This window comes from Engraulis encrasicolus, chromosome 18 (genome assembly GCF_034702125.1).
Source record: "Engraulis encrasicolus isolate BLACKSEA-1 chromosome 18, IST_EnEncr_1.0, whole genome shotgun sequence".
Lineage (NCBI taxonomy): Eukaryota > Metazoa > Chordata > Actinopteri > Clupeiformes > Engraulidae > Engraulis > Engraulis encrasicolus.
In genome coordinates this window covers 33,042,813-33,059,914 of record NC_085874.1, presented here as the reverse complement: position 1 = coordinate 33,059,914, position 17,102 = coordinate 33,042,813, and the positions used below count along the sequence as shown (strand labels likewise).

Below are 17,102 nucleotides of genomic sequence, written 5' to 3'. Positions count from 1 at the left end.
GTTTTTGTAAAATAACGTATATTACAGGCAATCTTACAATACAAACTGAAAAGAAAGAAAAGAAAAAGGGTCTACAACAATCTGCAAACAGTCTGCAATTTTTTTTTAACATATCAAGACGTTTTGCATACATACAATACCTTAATCTCTACCTAATCCTTATTCCCCCACCCCCACCCATTCATATAGGCTATTCAGTTCACCCAAACAAAACCTATATCCCCTTGGTATTTACCCTCCCCCCCCAACTCCACCCCTGACACACGCTAAACACACACACACACACACACACACACACACACACACACACACACACACACACACACACACACACACACACACACACACACACACACACACACACACACACACACACAGGCTATATACACACACACTTCAAAGGGTTCAATTTAATTGCTCTCAGTCACTGCCTCACTACTTGCCAATGTAATCATAATGCTTCATATAGATCTTTCCACTTTCTTTTAAACTGTTGCTTCTTGTTTATGTCTTTATATACGGTTTCTTCAAGACTTGGGTAATGTTTCATCAAACGCTTCCGTTCATTGAGTGAAACTGCTATTGTGTTCTTCAAAAAGTTTTAAAATTAGCAACAACACATCACATCACATAACACATCTTCCAACCAAATGGGTATGTTACATTTCCAAAATGATCACATTTTATATTTTCATTATTGTAACGGTCATTTAGCATTTACTTTCACCAATATATTGTAGGAGTTATTATCATAATAAGGACACAAGGCAGTAGTCATTTTAGACAAATCACTTTATTGAGTATGGTAGAGTTGTATATACTATTTTAATGCCTTTTGATGAATGGATGCAGGAAGCTATAGGGACACTGAAGCAAGTAATGTCCAGTTCGGACAGTGTTTACGTTGCAGCTTTCAGTAATGGCCGGGACACTGGGTTATCCATTAGCCATAATGACAGTTAGTATTGCAAGTGTTAAAATTGATGACAAGTGACAATATTCACTGTTATGTTATAGTGATTCTAGAGAATGTAATGGGTTGTGTTGCTGGTTTCCTTGCACAAACAGTAATTGCTGAGCTTTTAGTCAGGTAGCTTAGCGAAGCATGTTCTTCTTGGCCTTTTCAGACAGTGTTTCATCTGGGCTCAACAAGATTCACCAGAGAGGACAGATCTGCAAAAATCAGAATAAGAACTGTTACACACACGCACGCACGTGTGCACGCGCACACACACACACACAGCAGCCAATGAATTATATAATGAGATTATTTTTCTTATATAATTACTTTGTACATTATGCAGGCTACAAAACCCCATGGTGTATTACCTTCAAACTCCACAAAGAGAATGAGATCATCGTTCTTCAGGTAGCTTCTCCGTTGCAGCTCTGCATGGGAAAAGTAGCCATTCCAGCCCCAAGTGTTGCCACGGTAGCAGTCGCAGTAAGCGTCATATGTCCCAACCTTCGCAGGGTTGTCCCAGAACAGCTGGTTGGAGCCTAACATTTAAAGGACAACAGCTGGTTGGACTCTAGCCAATGAAGACACGGAACTGATTGGAATAACAAAACAGGCAAAACAGGCAGCTATTTTCTTACTGCCTTGCTGCTTTCATTGTTCAACATGCACCACAAACAGAAACACAATTACATGTATTTGAGGTACCTTCAAGTGCAATATTTTATGGATCTATTCAATTCGGACATATCTTGGGTTCTACCAGACATCAGCTATTTTATTTCAGAACAAAACTATTGTAGACACAACATCACGTAACTTGCCCTTGACGCAGAAGCATGCGGTTAACCCGAATCTGAAGTTGCCCTGATCTTAATGACACAATAAATACAAGGTATATCTCTCCTGCTCCCCCCTTTCTCCTAATACAGTGATTCTTAAACTGTGGGCCGGGGCCCACTGGTGGGCCCTGAAGGTATACCAAGTGGGCCTTGAAATCATTTTGTAAAAATCAAGATCATATTTTTGTATGTGTTGTTGTTAATTTGTTACAGTTTTATTGATTATTTTTGACTATTTATGTAAGTTTTATTGTTTATTGGGTCAGAGGTGAGCCCCGGATATAGTGAAAATTTCAAGTGGGCCCCAAGTTGGAAAAGATTGGGAACCCCTGCCCTAATAGAAGCTGTCTGCGGTCGGTGGCCCTGCTCAGTGTTGCCAGATTGGGCTACTTGGGATGGCCGTCTGCGGGTAAAAACGGGAAAAGTGGCCTTTTGCCGTTTTTTTCTGCAGTTTTGTTCCCATAGAAATCAATGCAGTTTGTTGACATTGGCCGGAATTTAGTGCATTTTGGCGTTTTTGAGAACCTTTTTGGGCGGGATTTGATCAGACACATCTGGCAACACTGGCCCTGCCTCTTACCCGTGAGCTGTTTGCCGTTGGTGGTGAAGCTGAGGGAGAAGGACTGTCGGCGAAGCACGTCAGGGTGCTGATCCAGTATGGTGACCGTCACCTGCCTGTTGCCCACCGGCCACTCAAGCACGTGGTCGTTCACCCAGCTGGTGACGTGGAAGAAGGCTCCCATCCAACCGGAATACACCTCAGAGTTGGGGACGAGCTGGAGGCCGAAGCCGTATCCCTCTGGGCTGTGGAAGAGTGGGCTCTGCAGGTACTCCCCGGGGGCCATGGTGGCCACCAGCTTGCTGAAGTTGGCGATGCGCCATACACCGCTCGGGCATCGCGTCTCGGCCAGCGTGATGTCGTCGATCACGATGCCACCCTGGGAGCCGGACGGGTCTCCACGGATACCCTGGAAGGCGTAGCGGAACTTGCCGTCCATCTTCAAGGGCACGTGGGCGATTTTCCAGGAGTGGTCATCATCGCCTGAGCACAACATAGAGGACAAAGACATGGGAGAAGCGTAATTAAGTATTTATAAAATGATTATAAAAGTATTTATTTATAAATCTTCAAATTCCAGTTTATGACCAACTGTCCTCCCTGGTAGTTCAGATCTCAAGCATGTAGGCATTTCTTTTGGACTCACTAGAAAGCAATACACCAAGTCCAGAATTATCCATGTGAATCATTAGGTTATGATATCCACTTTTGGCCCTCACCCATGAAGGTAGCCTCCTCTTTAGTGGAAAGGGTCCTCCCCTTGGGGTCCTCCCTCTTGGTCCAAACCACAAGTTTGTCCTTGGGGCTGCCAGTCATCTTGTAGAAGAACTGCAGGCATTGGAGCTTCCTCTTAGGGTACAGGACCCTGGAGTTCAAAAATGCTGAGTCATCAGGGTGCCCCTGGTTTGTGGGAAAGTGCATCAAGTATCCAGCACCTAAAGAATACAAAAGAGGGACTCATAACTCGGACTTGAATTTATTTGATTTGTTTAAGTTGCGCACATAACACAATGCACTGTGCAGTGGATTTTAGGCTTTTTAGGCTTTTTAATTTTGGTTTTAGACATCTATTTAGACACTATTTCCAGTTTCTCTTTAGTCAAGAAAATATTCCGACATTAACGGATGTTAATGTCAAAGTTACGTTTTCAAGCCATACTTACTGTCACACTGTCCCAGAAGGGTGTGATCTTGTGATGTGGGAGAGCTGAGGGTGTGAATCCAGTTTCTTTGGCTCTGAATCATGCCACATTCATTGCTGGTCTCAAAGGCACATTGGTCCAACAGAGTCAGGGGTGCAGCTGCATAAAAACAAACACAACACATGCTAAGGAAGCACTGTGACCTGAACCTAGAGAAGACATCCATTCATCTAAATGTCAATCTCTGTCCCTTCAATGTGTGTGTCCTTCTCATACTGAGACAGATATGTGTTTTATTCATTATTTGTTGAAACAAATGAAATGTGAAATGTGATTGCGATAAACATACTGGTGCGCAAGTCGAATGCCTTACCTAAGTGTAAAATGGCTGCTACATAAACAGAGTCCATTTATCGATACACTTCGGTACATGCATCGATACACTTACAGCAGTTGTACATCCTGTTAAGTCTCAGAAGGTCCGAATCACTGAAGTCGTTGTACTGGCCCAATAGCTTGGTCTTCTCTGGGTCCTTGGCGGTCATGGTGGGGTAGTTGGGGTCTACATTGAAGGAGTAGGGGCCATAGTGCATAATGGACTCGTAGTCATAAGCAGTGTTCTGGTCTGTGATGAACGTGTCATCGTACTTGTCAAATGCATGCTCCAGACCTGTAAAGTAAAAATTGGTTGCCAATGAAATGGCAATGAGAAATAGAAAATGAGTTTCACAGACACACAAGTTGGTATAACCTCGGGGCATTTCTCGAAAGCATAGCCAGTTAGCTAGCCAGATAGTTTCCAAAGGGAAATTGCATTGCAAAACACTGTATTTGCAAGCAACTATGGTTTCGGGAAATGCACCCCAGGTCGTTTGGAATATGTAGCCCTGGATTGTAGATTTTGAATCCAGGTTGCCGATCACTGCTTACCGGGTTCGATTTGGTCCCAGTGGATATTGATGTAGTCGTCCCTGTCCGTGCGAGACTGCTCATGGTAGAAGCCCAGAGCATGGAGCAGCTCGTGCATGATGGTGCCTTTATAGTCACATCCTGGGCCCAGAGAGAGCTGCTGCCCCTCCCTCAGGTCTCCAACCATCGACCAGCACCTAGTCATAACAGAACATGCAGTCAATCAGTACAACTAAATTGTAGTAAACTAGCACCATCCGCTGGTAGCAATTTTTTTTGCCTGAGACTGGTCTAGCCTCGAATCGTAGGAGTGGTCTGCCAGATCGCACTTAAATTGTCCTAAAATGGTTTAACCCCTGTGTGCAGAGTCTATGTAATACTTTTATTGTCACCAAAATTGCAATAACCAAGTCGTTAGGTACTCTGTAATTTCATACCAGTGTTGAGTGATTGAGTTTTTTAAGCAAAGAGTTAACAGGGCCAACACGGGCCAATCTGCACTAAGAGGCTGCAAAGATGCTTTTTTGCAATGCGTCTTTACACCGTGGGACAGTAACATCTGGTCAATGTAACCTTCTAGACCACTGTTTGTTTGATTTTCATTCAATCCTCAAACCAACATCCAGACAATGGAACAGAGTAGACACACTTGTAATTATAGAGGAAATAGAGGAAACAAGTCAAAGAAAGACATTTGGGGGATGTTGAGAGGAAGCACACTCAGCTGATAACTTAGATTTTGCCTGTTGTCTGTTGCTAACAGATGAAACCCTTACTCTGAAATCTTTGCTAGTGTAACATATAAACACGCAATAGTATGACATAGATTAAAATATACCGGTACATACATTACACATTGAAACTTATTAAAGAACTAGTGAATGACATACCCATCTAGCTTTTCAAACTTGATGAAGCTCTTGTCTCCCTCCTCAAAGGGTCTAAAGTCCACACAGGACTTGAGGCGGTAGGTTTCAAAGGCCTGGTGAATCACGCCCTTGGCATTCAGATCTGGAAACACAAAGGTCACTGAAGGTCAACTGGGCCACTGTATGTGCAAGATGCCATTTCTGTAGGGTTTCTGTAAGGTTTCTCTGTCTGTTAAGTGATCTGCCATGATGCAGATAATAACAGCAACAACAGAAGAAGAAGAAGAAGAAGAAGAAGAAGAAGAAGAAGAAGAAGAAGAAGAAGAAGAAGAAGCAAACCACACACCAAGGGCATTTGTCAGGATGTAAGGTATGGGGAACTTCCATCTGTAGGCCTTGTCAACCAGTGCATTACGTCCAGGCTACAACAACAAATCAGAAACTTAGGATATAGTCCCTAAACTGAAAAAAATCAACAATAAAAATGCTTGTCAATTTCCTACAAAAATTGCAAGGTTTATATGGGTTTATGATGGAGGGACCATCATTACCTCTAACAAGGAGGTTATGTTTTCGGTCGTTCTGGTTTGTCTGTCTGTTTGTTTGTCTGTTTGCTGTTTGTTTGTCAGCAGGATAACTCAAAAACTCATGAACATATTTGGCTGAAACTTTGAGTTGTTGGAAATGACCAAAGGAACAAGTGATTAAATTTTGGTGGTGATCCGGATCACAAACTGGAACTAGGATTTAAAAGAAAAAAAATCTTCAACATTGCTAGCCTACAAATCTAGACGTCTCTAGTGACCGTAAATTAAAATGCTTGACAGGGCGAATTTTGACATTCCAGTTTCTAACTCCACAAAAAACAGGCAGAAAGAATAAAATAGGGTGTAGTCAAATGTTCTATCAAACAGCTTACTTGGCGGAGGTCTGCACTCTCTGAGTGCATTTCTAGTTTATGTTGTGAGTTTTACTAAACATGGTATCAGAAGTGGGATGACAATTCGTGAAACAGTCAGATGGGCATCTAGCTGTGTGAGCCATATGAGCGACCCCAGGATAGGTTACCCTTCTGAGGGATCCCCATGATAGGTAAGGGGGGTCGTGGCAGGTTGACAGGAAAAGAATAGCACAACAAAAATGAATCTACTAGTATACTTCTGGAACATCTGATCTAACAGTTACTACTGTGGGACACTTTACCACAAGCCACTTGAGATAAGAACATGTTCTTGTGCTTATAATGTTAGCATCATAGCATTTCAAACTGTTTTCTAAACTGGACTATTACTATATCTCTGAACTTTTATGTTATAAGCATACTTACGGGTGAAGCAATATCTCCATGCACCAATGGACTCTTCAATCCTTTGCCAAACAAGAAATGCACAATTTCGTAGTCAATGAAGTTCCATTAGGCCTAACTAGACAAAACAATGCAACTCGATTCTGTAAAAAGACTTGTTGCACACCTTGATTGATGAATGGGATCTCTCTTCTAATGAGGCCATCTTCATCAATGGCATGATGAGCTATAAGGCAACACATTATGATTGTCAAACTCTGCAACTGTATTTGCGATGACATAGGTTGATATTGTGTACGAACAACATTGATAAATTACACATGCACATTTAACAAAACAATTTCCTCAATATGAATTGAAAAGAACATACATTTTTCTTTCAGCCGTCTTTTAATCTGTGAAGAACAGAAAACATGAATATGATGACCAGAATGAAAAGACAGCTTATCTCATGATACATCTCTAAAAAAAAAGATACATAAAAACAATAGACTGACAATGGACAGAGAATGAGAGACACAGATAGAGAGAGACAGAGAGAGAGAAAGAGAGAGGCAGACAGACAGACAGATAAAAACAAAGACAAACTGATAGACAGAGACAGACGAGCAGACTAGCAGACAGACAGACCAGACAAACAGACAGACAGACAGACAGATAGATAGACAGAGAGAGCGATACAAAGGAAGGGAGGTCATAACAAAAGCTCAGCCGTTAATATGGGGACCCTTGACGGTCCCCGTGAGACAGCAACGCATGCTTACGGTGAAGGAGGAGGAGATGGAGAGCAGAGCCAGGCCGCACAGGGTGATGCCCAGGAGCCTCATGCTGAAGGAGAGGATGGCCAGCACAATAACCTCCCAGACGCTCTCAACACCACACTTATTATACAGCAATCATTTATTGCCACTGCATAGGAACTTTGATCTGCACCCAGGGAAGCTGATAAGGAGGGACAAAGGGGTTAGCTGTCCTGCTCCTAGGGAGAGAGCGGTCCAGAACTGCGTCATTGTATAAAGCCAAAGCCAAAAAGGGTATGAGGAGAGCAGACATTAATATACACAGTGTCCCAGAAACTGATAGGAACAGGTCCGCCGCTTATCATAAGAAGAGTAAGCATAGTGCTTAGGGCCTCAACCACTTTGCCCCCAAAATCGGGGCCTCCTAAATTGAGATAGACTAAAAAACTTATTATTACTAGTTACCTGTAGAACAATAGCACTGGTAAATAAAATAAAAAGGGTTCAAATCAACCACAGTTGAAGGTGAAGATTGCGAACATCCGAAAATGTGCAGGACAAAGGCTGACTAATTTTCAGATTGAGGAGTTTTCACAATTAAAATCCTTCTTTTAAATTTCATGGCCATGCCATCAAATTTTTTTTAAAAAAAGAAAGGATTTTAAGTGTGTGGACTCCTCACTTCAAATCAACCAGAGATCACAAACCCTGTTCTTCCAATGATTTAAAATTGTAAATCAAGGAACAGAAACACACCTTCCAACCAAATGGGTAACCTATATCTTACCTGGCCAATATTATGGAAAATGCACAGCTGAGGCGTGAGATTAATTGTAATTCTTCACACCGTATTAATAACATTTCCAATCTCCATCCAAACCTGATTAATTGCTGGACATTCCCAGAAAGAATGTATTTAATGTATCTTCCTGGGTAAGAGCAGAAGATAAGGAATCAAATTTGTGCACCTTGGATCTAGTGTAATATATTCTTGTCATTAGTTTATATTGATAACGAGGCACAGAATTGCATTAGTTACAGTAGAGTATTTTTTATAAATCCTCAAAGGGATTGCTATACTCTTTGTTACTCGTAAACACTCCTTCCATTTTACAGTTTGTACATGTGAATCTGTGATCCTAAGGTCATTATTCCAGTTCTGATATACTCTGTGTAATGAATACTTGCCAGCTAGTTCATCAGTTAGAGCATTATATAAGCTTCCTATCAGTTTCTGGGACGCTGTGTATCTTAATGTTGTCTCTCTTCACACCCTTTCTGGCTTTGCAACAGGGCCACTGACAGCTTTGGCTGGGCCCAGGATGAAGTCGTCTTAAAGCCACCTCCTATAACACCTCACTCACCCGCCCAGCTTCACTCAATGCATAATGTAATGTGGACGCAGTTCTGGACCGCTCTCCCTCCCTAGGAGCAGGACAGCTGACCCCTTTGTCCTCCTTATCGGATTCCCTGGGTGCAGATCAAAGTTCCGATGCAGTGGCAATAAATGATAGCTGTATAATAAGTGTGGTGTTGAGAGCGTCTGGGAGGTTATTGTGCTGGCCATCCTCTCCTTCAGCATGAGGCTCCTGGGCATCACCCTCTGCGGCCTGGCTCTGCTCTCCCTCTCCTCCTCCTTCACCGTAAGCATGTTATATTGTCTTACAGGGACCATCAAGGGGTCCCCATATCAGCAGCTGAGCTTTTGTTATGACCTCCCCTCCTTTGTATCGCTCTCTCCGTCTGTCTGTTTGACTGCTGGTCTGTTTGTCTGTCTCTGTCTGTCAGTCTCTCTGTTTTTGTCTGTCTATCTGTCTGTCTGTCTGTCTCTCTCTCTGTCTGCCTCTTTCTCACTCCATGTCCTTTGACAGTCTATTGTTCTTACGTAGATACATCATGAGATAGGTGATATGAAAGCTGTCTTTTCATTCTGGTTATCATATTCATGTTTTCTGTCCATCACAGATTAAAAGACGGCTGAAAGAAAAATGTATGTTCTTTTCAACTCATATTGAAGTGATTGTTCACGTACATGTGTAATTTATCATTGTATTTCGAACCCAATATCAACCTATATATGTCATCGCAGATACAATTACAGAGTTTGACAATCATAATGTGTTGCCTTATAGCTCATCATGCCATTGATGAAGATGGTCTCATTAGAAGAGAGATCCCATTCATCAATCAAGGTGTGTAATAAGTCTTTTGCAGAGTCGAGTCACATTATTTTGTCTAATTAATTATTCATTCTATTTATATTAATTTTAATATTAATATTATATTAATTATTAATTATGATTAATTAACCGACTTGAATTGACTTGACTTTACTTATTTTGATTGCACTTCACTGACCATTAACTTCTACTTCTTATTATGATAGGCTTTGATGTTCTTCACTACATATTTAACTTGCCAAATATTACTTTGAATAATTAACCATTAATTAAACATCTGATTTATCTCTGTATACGAATTGTGTTTACATTTCCAGGTTTAATTGCCATAGACTTAAACAATTAAGTTAATTGTGCATTTTTTGTTTGGCAAAGGATTGAAAAATCCATTGGTGCACGGAGATATTGCTTCACGTGTAAGTATACCTGTAACATAAACCTACTTAGTGAGATGAAGTTACTGTATAATGTCAGCTTTGTGAAATTTGCGTTACGCTTTTCTAATGCTGAACTAACAAACCAAAGTAAACAGATCATTAATGATTATCTCACAAGAGATCAAAGTTCAGCGATATAATAGTCCAGTTTAGTAAGCAGTTTATATTGTTATGATGCTAACATTACAGGCACGAGAACATGTTCTTATCACAAATGACTTATGGTAAACTGTCCCACAGGAGTAACTGTAGGTTAGATAGATTATTTGGTTCATGGACACACCATGACACACCGTGTTCTTGGGTTTGAAATTCACTACTTGATGTATGGAATTGATTTTGTTTTGCAAGGTATGATTTCCCCCAAATCACTAGCCTTCTGGTCTTAAGTCTTCCCCTCTGGGAGTTGCGAGACTTGGTGGCGTGTCATTGCAATTCCTACTAACCATTCTAGCGCAACTGTTTAGGTGTGGCTTCAGCATTATTCATTGGTCTAATCAAATGTAATCTTGCTTATATGAACCCAGAGGCATTGCCTTGATTTGAACCTGGGGCATCGGGGGAGCCAAACTAGGACTCGACTTTGACCACTACACCAAAGAGCCATGCTCTTGGTCAGAGTGCACCTGCAAACCTATAGCGATGGTCAATCTCGTCACACTGCCTTTTGCTTTGGGAATAGGACCCTTATGCTTTACACACACAGAGCATCGCTCACATTTCTCCCACTATTCTTCTACCATCCGTGATGCCATCCATGCCTTACCTGTCACTGGGGTTCCTCAGGAGGGTAACCTATCCTCTGGTCACCCAGACCAGACTCACAAAGCTAGATCTGACTGCCTCACAGAACGCCATCCCACGTCTGACACCACGTTTATGATACGATACGATACGATACGATACGATACGACCCACGCATCCCACATCTGACACCACATTTAGTAAAACTCACAACACAAATGATGGTCACTCCATCACAAGCACATCAACATTGGGATTTTTGTAGGAAGTTCAGAAACATTTTTGTTGTTGATTTGTTCAGAGAGTAGACTTTGTCTTTGGTCTCTGCTTTGTTGTTGTAGCCTGGACGTGCACTGATTGACCAGGCCTACAGATGGAAGTTCCCCATACCTTACATCTTAACAAACGCCCTTGGTATGTTGCTTCTTCTTCTTCTGCTTCTTCTTTTTCTCCTTCTTCTTCTTCTTGTTATTATCTGCATCATGGCAGAGCTCTTTGCAGACACAGAAACCCTACAGAAATGGCATCTTGCACATGCAGTGGCCCAGTTGACCTTCAGTGACCTTTGTGTTTCCAGATCTGAATGCCAAGGGCGTGATCCACCAGGCCTTTGAAACCTACCGCCTCAAGTCCTGTGTGGACTTTAGACCCTTCGAGGAGGGGGACAAGAGCTTCATCAAGTTTCAAAAACTAGATGGGTATGTCATTCACTAGATCTATGTCATACTATTACGTGTTTATATGTTACACTGTCAAAGATTTCAGAGTAAGGGTTTCATCTGTTGGCAAGAGACAACAGGCAAAATCTAAGTTATCAGCTGCAGCTCATGAGTGTGCGTCCCCTCAACAACTCCTGTAAATGTCTTTCTTTGACTCGTTTCCTCTATAATTACAAGGGTGTCTACTCTGTGTCCCATTGTCTGGATGTTTGTCTGAGGAGGGAAAATCAAACAAACAGTGGTCTATGAGAAGGTTACATTGACCAAATATTACTGTCCCATGGTGCATGGGCACAAGGACACATTGAAAAAAAACATCTTTGTAGCCTCTTTGCAGATGGGCCCGCCTGTGGGCCTGTTCATTCTTTGCTGAAAAAAACTAAATGATAACAACACTGCTATGACATTACAGAGTACCTAACGCAATTTTGCCATTTTTAATTGGAATTTTGGTGACAATAAGATTATTACATAGGCTCTGCGCAAAAGGGTTAAGGTCATTTTAGGATGTCTAATTTAGGTGCACTGATTGACTGCATGTTCTGTTCTGACTAGATGCTGGTCGATGGTTGGAGACCTGGGGGAGGGGCAGCAGCTTTCTCTGGGCCCAGGATGTGACTATAAAGGCACCATCATGCACGAGCTGCTCCATGCTCTGGGCTTCTACCATGAGCAGTCTCGCACTGACAGAGACGACTACATCAATATCCACTGGGACCAAGTCATACCTGGTACGACCTTGTCACACTAATAACAGCAGTGGCAAACATTTTTTTCACTTATTTCAATAGCGTTTTTAGATGTATCCTAGCATCTCTAGAAGATGGTATGTCCGTCTGTCGGTCTGCCTGTCCGAAACACATTCCTTAAATTGTAGTTCTATTTCCCTCTTGTGTCCACAAGGCGGCAGAGTGCATAGATGGACAAATCTTTGTCCGCCTGTCAGACCTGTTTTAATTAAACCGGTCCTGTCATTTTAGTCATTTGAAATTATTTTTTAAAACCGTATGTTTCTGCCTCACTGAATGAATTGTCCCACCTGTCTCATTTCATTTCTAATTGTCTTTTCATTGATTTCCCTGGTCTTGGTTGTACCTTACAGGTATGGAGCATAACTTCGATGCATATAATGACTCGTTCATCACAGACCAGAACACTGCTTATGACTACGAGTCCATTATGCACTATGGCCCCTACTCCTTCAATGTAGACTCCAACTACCCCACCATGACCGCCAAGGACCCAGAGAAGACCAAGCTAATGGGCCAGTACAACGACTTCAGTGATTCGGACCTTCTGAGACTCAACAGGATGTACAACTGCTGTAAGTGGACAGTATCAATAAATCGTTTCTGTTTATGTAGCAGCCATTTTACACTTAACGGAGAAATCCGGTGTGGAATGGCTTATGTAGTGATAACACCTGATGCTGAGCGCTAACTTTTGCCACATACCTCACCTCATACGTCCCCAGCAATTTGAAGTTCAGTGCTAGTTAGCCAATGCTAACATTGGGCTTTTGCTGTGGTTCAGCAGGGCATAGAAGAAGCCATAGTTATAAATCTCTACTTTCCAACCATTTGCGGTACCACCTGAAAAAGTAGTGAGTGGACACACTGGACAGTCTCTAGTAAACTGGCCCTGCCGTTGGCTATATCGGCCAACCTGGTGCAGCCTGTAGGAATGGCATTGTTTCTAAACAAACTGTAGGCTACCAAAGTTCTCTATGCCTCGTTTTATATGTCAACAACCATGCGACTCTACAGGACGAAGTTTTAGAGCAACTTTGAGCGTCGTAAATGGGTGAAAAGTATTTTAAGTATAAGATTTAAATCGACTTCGTTCTATGCCCTGCTGAACCACAGCAAAAACACAATGTTAGCATTGGATAACAAGGGCTGGATTTCTCAATGCAAAGCACAAATGGAGTTTAGGTATGTGCCCAGAGTTAGCCCTCACCATCATCTTTTAACACCATTTAAGTCTTTTACACCGGATTTCCCCTTTAAGTAAGGCATTAGACATAAGTATGTTCATTGCCATCACATTTCACAAGTCATTTGTTTCAACAAAAATGAACAAAACACACATCTGTCTCAGTATGAGCAGGATACACACATTGAAGGGACAGAGATTGACATTTGGATGAATGGATGTCTTACTCAGGTTCAGGTCACAGTGATTCCTTAACATGTTTTGTGTTTGTTTTTATACAGCTGCACCTCTGACTCTGTTGGACCAATGTGCATTTGAGACCAGCAATGAATGTGGCATGATTCAGAGCCAAAGAGATTGGATTCACACCCTCAGCTCTCCCACATCACACGATCACACCCTTCTGGGACAGTGTGATAGTAAGTATGGCTTAAAGAACTTAAAGGAACAGACCACCGTTTTATGATTTTCAGATATTTACAACATTGGCTTTCGTTAATATCTGACTGTGCGACTAAATTTAACTAAATGGATGCTATTTTAACTAAAGAGAGATTGGAGTAAGTATATCTATGACAATGTGACGATGTGGTGTGTAAAACCAAAATTTAAAAACATAAAATCTGCTGCGCGGTCCATTGTGTCTGTACGCACCTTAAACAAATCAAATAAATGGTGCAAATTCAAGTCTGACCAATGAGTCTCTCCTTTGTATTCTTTAGGTGCTGGATACTTGATGCACTTTCCCACAAACCAGGGGCACCCTGATGACTCAGCATTTTTGAACTCCAGGGTCCTGTACCCCAAGAGGAAGCTCCAATGCCTGCAGTTCTTCTACAAGATGACCGGCAGCCCCAAGGACAAACTTGTGGTTTGGACCAAGAGGGAGGACCCCAAGGGGAGGACCCTCTCCACCAAAGAGGAGGCTACCTTCATGGGTGAGGGCCAAAAGTCGATATCATAACCTAATGATTCACATGGATAATTCTGGACTTGGTGTATTGCTTTCTAGTTAGTCCAAAAGAAATACCTATATGCTTGAGATCTGAACTACCAGGGAGGACAGTTGGTCATAAACTGGAATTCGCATAAAGATTTATAAATACATATTTTATAATCATCTTATAAATACTTAATTACGCTTCTCCCATGTCTTTGTCCTTGTTGTGATGTTGTGCTCAGGCGATGATGACCACTCCTGGAAAATCGCCCACGTGCCCTTGAAGATGGACGGCAAGTTCCGCTACGCCTTCCAGGGTCTCCGCGGAGACCCATCCGGCTCCCAGGGTGGCATCATGATCGATGACATCACGCTGGCTGAGACGCGATGCCCAAGCGGTGTGTGGCGAATCGCCAACTTCAGCAAGCTGGTGGCCACCATGGCCCCCGGGGAGTACCTGCAGAGCCCACTCTTCCACAGCCCAGAGGGCTACGGCTTCGGCCTCCAGCTCGGCCCCAACTCTGAGGTGTACTCCGGCTGGATGGGAGCCTTCTTCCACGTCACCAGCTCAGTGAACGACCACGTGCTTGAGTGGCCGGTGGGCAACAGGCAGGTGACGGTCACCATTCTGGATCAGCACCCCGACGTGCTTCGCCGCCAGTCCTTCTCCCTCAGCTTCACCACCAACGGCAAACAGCTCACGGGTAAGAGGCAGCCGCCTGGTTCTGACCATCCCATAATACCATTTCATTTGGTATTCATGGTCTGGAGGTTGTGTGATCTGACGCGATTGCAGGAATCAGGGAGTTTGCCCTCAGTTATGGTTTGAAATGATTGGACAGCTCTAACCCAATTGCCGCCAGTGACTCAACAACAACATAGTGCAGACCGATGGCTCTGGAGCAGACGTTTATGTCATCGTCATGAGCGTCCTCCCCCTTTCGGCCTCACGTGGGGCATATTCGCTTATTATATATTGGCTGTTCTGGGGAGGATTGGCCGGCCAAATCAATGCCGCTCAACAATCGCTCCACAGAAAACAGTCGCCAGGCGTAGTACGAAGCCAAGCCTCTTGGCGGAAGTACGTAGAATGGCACGCGGCGAGACTAAAGAAGCAGGGCCACCGACAGCAGACAGCTTCTATAAGGGGATAGAGAGGAGCAGGACAGATTTACCTTGTATTTATTGTATGTTTTGTATGTATTTGTATTTGTATTTGTATTTGTATGTATTTGTATTTGTATGTATTTATTGTATTTATTTATCTTGGCAACTTCAGATTCGAGTTAACCCCATGCTTCTGTGTCAAAGGCAAGTTACGTGATGTTGTGTCTGCAATAGTTTATTTCTTAAATAAATAACTGATGCCTGGTAGAACCAAGGTATGTCTGAATTGAATAGATCCATAAAATATTGCACTTGAAGGTACCTCAAATACATGTAATTGTATTTCTGTTTGTGGTGCATGTTGAACAATGAAAGTCCAACCAGCTGTTGTCCTTTAAATGTTAGGCTCCAACCAGTTGTTCTGGGACAACCCTGCGAAGGTTGGGACATATGACGCTTCCTGCGACTGCTACCGTGGCAACACTTGGGGCTGGAATGGCTACTTTTCCCATGCAGAGCTGCAACGGAGAAGCTACCTGAAGAACGATGATCTCATTCTCTTTGTGGAGTTTGAAGGTAATACACCATGGGGTTTTGTAGCCTGCACAGTGTAGTTATTTGGGTGCTGTGTGTGTGCATGTGTGTGCGTGTGTGTGCGGTGTGCGTGCGTGCGTGTGTGCGTGCGTGCATGTGTGTGTGCGTGTGTGCATCTGTGCATGTGTGTTCTTATTGTGATTGATGTTTTTTTTTTTGCAGATCTCTCCTCTCTGGTGAATCTTGTTGAGCCCAGAGGAAATACTGTCTGAAAAGGCCAAGAACAACATGCTTTGCTAAGCTACCTGACTAAAAGCTCAGCAATTACTGTTTGTGCAAGGAAACCAACACCACAACCCATTACATTCTCTAGAGTCACTATAACATAACAGTGAATATTGTAACTTGTCATGAAATGTAACACTTACAACACTAACTGTAATTAGGCTAATGGATAACCCATGTCCCGGCCATTACTGAAAGCTGCAACGTAAACACTGTCTGAACTGGACTTTACTTGCACCAATGTCCCCATAGCTTTCTGCATCCATTCAACAAAATGTATTAAAATAGTATATACAAGTATTCTATTCTCAATAAATTGCTTGGTCTAAAATGACTACCGCCTTGTGTCCTATTTATCATAATAATTCCTAAATACAATGTGTTGGTGAAAGTAAATGGTGCTAGATGTCCGTTGCAATGATGAAAACATAATATGTGATCCCTCTGGAAATATACAAGTTAGAACAACATCACTGATAGGCATTCTGGAAATGCTGCACAAATGAAAAGGGTTCAAATCAACCTCATATCATAAACCCTCGCCTTGGAGCTGTTGTTAATTGCCAGTGACAACACAACCTACAGATAAATAATGGGGATAAAACAGATTCTGGGACATGGCAAAACGCCAAGGAATAAAACAGATTAGCATGGTAGTGACATCACTTGTGACATGACATTAGTTGTGGCTCACAACTCGTTGGTCGTGCAGAAGAAAAGCATTTTTAATCAGCCGAAGACCATAAACCAGGGCAATTCAAATGGAGGCTCTGGGGCCAGATGCGGCCCTGAAAACATGTATGCTGTGGCTGTGCATAATTTGCAATCACTACCACTTCAGTTTGGGGTACCTCTCCTGTGCATTCACATGAGAGTGAAGTCTTAATAGATAAATA

General features: G+C 42.5%; 2 protein-coding genes across 2 annotated transcripts; one reads left to right on the top strand and one right to left on the bottom strand.

The window, feature by feature from the left end:
* Positions 1 to 777: 777 nt before the first annotated feature.
* On the bottom strand, positions 778 to 7,412 carry LOC134468219 (meprin A subunit alpha-like). Its single transcript, XM_063222161.1, has 13 exons — positions 7,350 to 7,412; positions 6,956 to 6,980; positions 6,752 to 6,811; positions 6,607 to 6,647; positions 5,626 to 5,701; positions 5,301 to 5,421; positions 4,432 to 4,607; positions 3,950 to 4,171; positions 3,523 to 3,660; positions 3,079 to 3,294; positions 2,381 to 2,842; positions 1,330 to 1,500; positions 778 to 1,173 (listed from the first exon to the last, which is right to left on the bottom strand). Exons 1-13 carry the CDS (start codon positions 7,410 to 7,412, stop codon positions 1,136 to 1,138), a joined length of 1,809 nt encoding a protein of 602 aa, XP_063078231.1. The 3' UTR covers positions 778 to 1,135.
* A 1,493-nt stretch (positions 7,413 to 8,905) lies between these two features.
* On the top strand, positions 8,906 to 16,537 carry LOC134468218 (meprin A subunit alpha-like). Its single transcript, XM_063222160.1, has 13 exons — positions 8,906 to 8,968; positions 9,291 to 9,315; positions 9,458 to 9,517; positions 9,881 to 9,921; positions 11,028 to 11,100; positions 11,264 to 11,384; positions 11,961 to 12,136; positions 12,508 to 12,729; positions 13,622 to 13,759; positions 14,063 to 14,278; positions 14,523 to 14,984; positions 15,793 to 15,963; positions 16,144 to 16,537. Exons 1-13 carry the CDS (start codon positions 8,906 to 8,908, stop codon positions 16,191 to 16,193), a joined length of 1,818 nt encoding a protein of 605 aa, XP_063078230.1. The 3' UTR covers positions 16,194 to 16,537.
* The last annotated feature ends 565 nt before the right edge of the window (positions 16,538 to 17,102 follow it).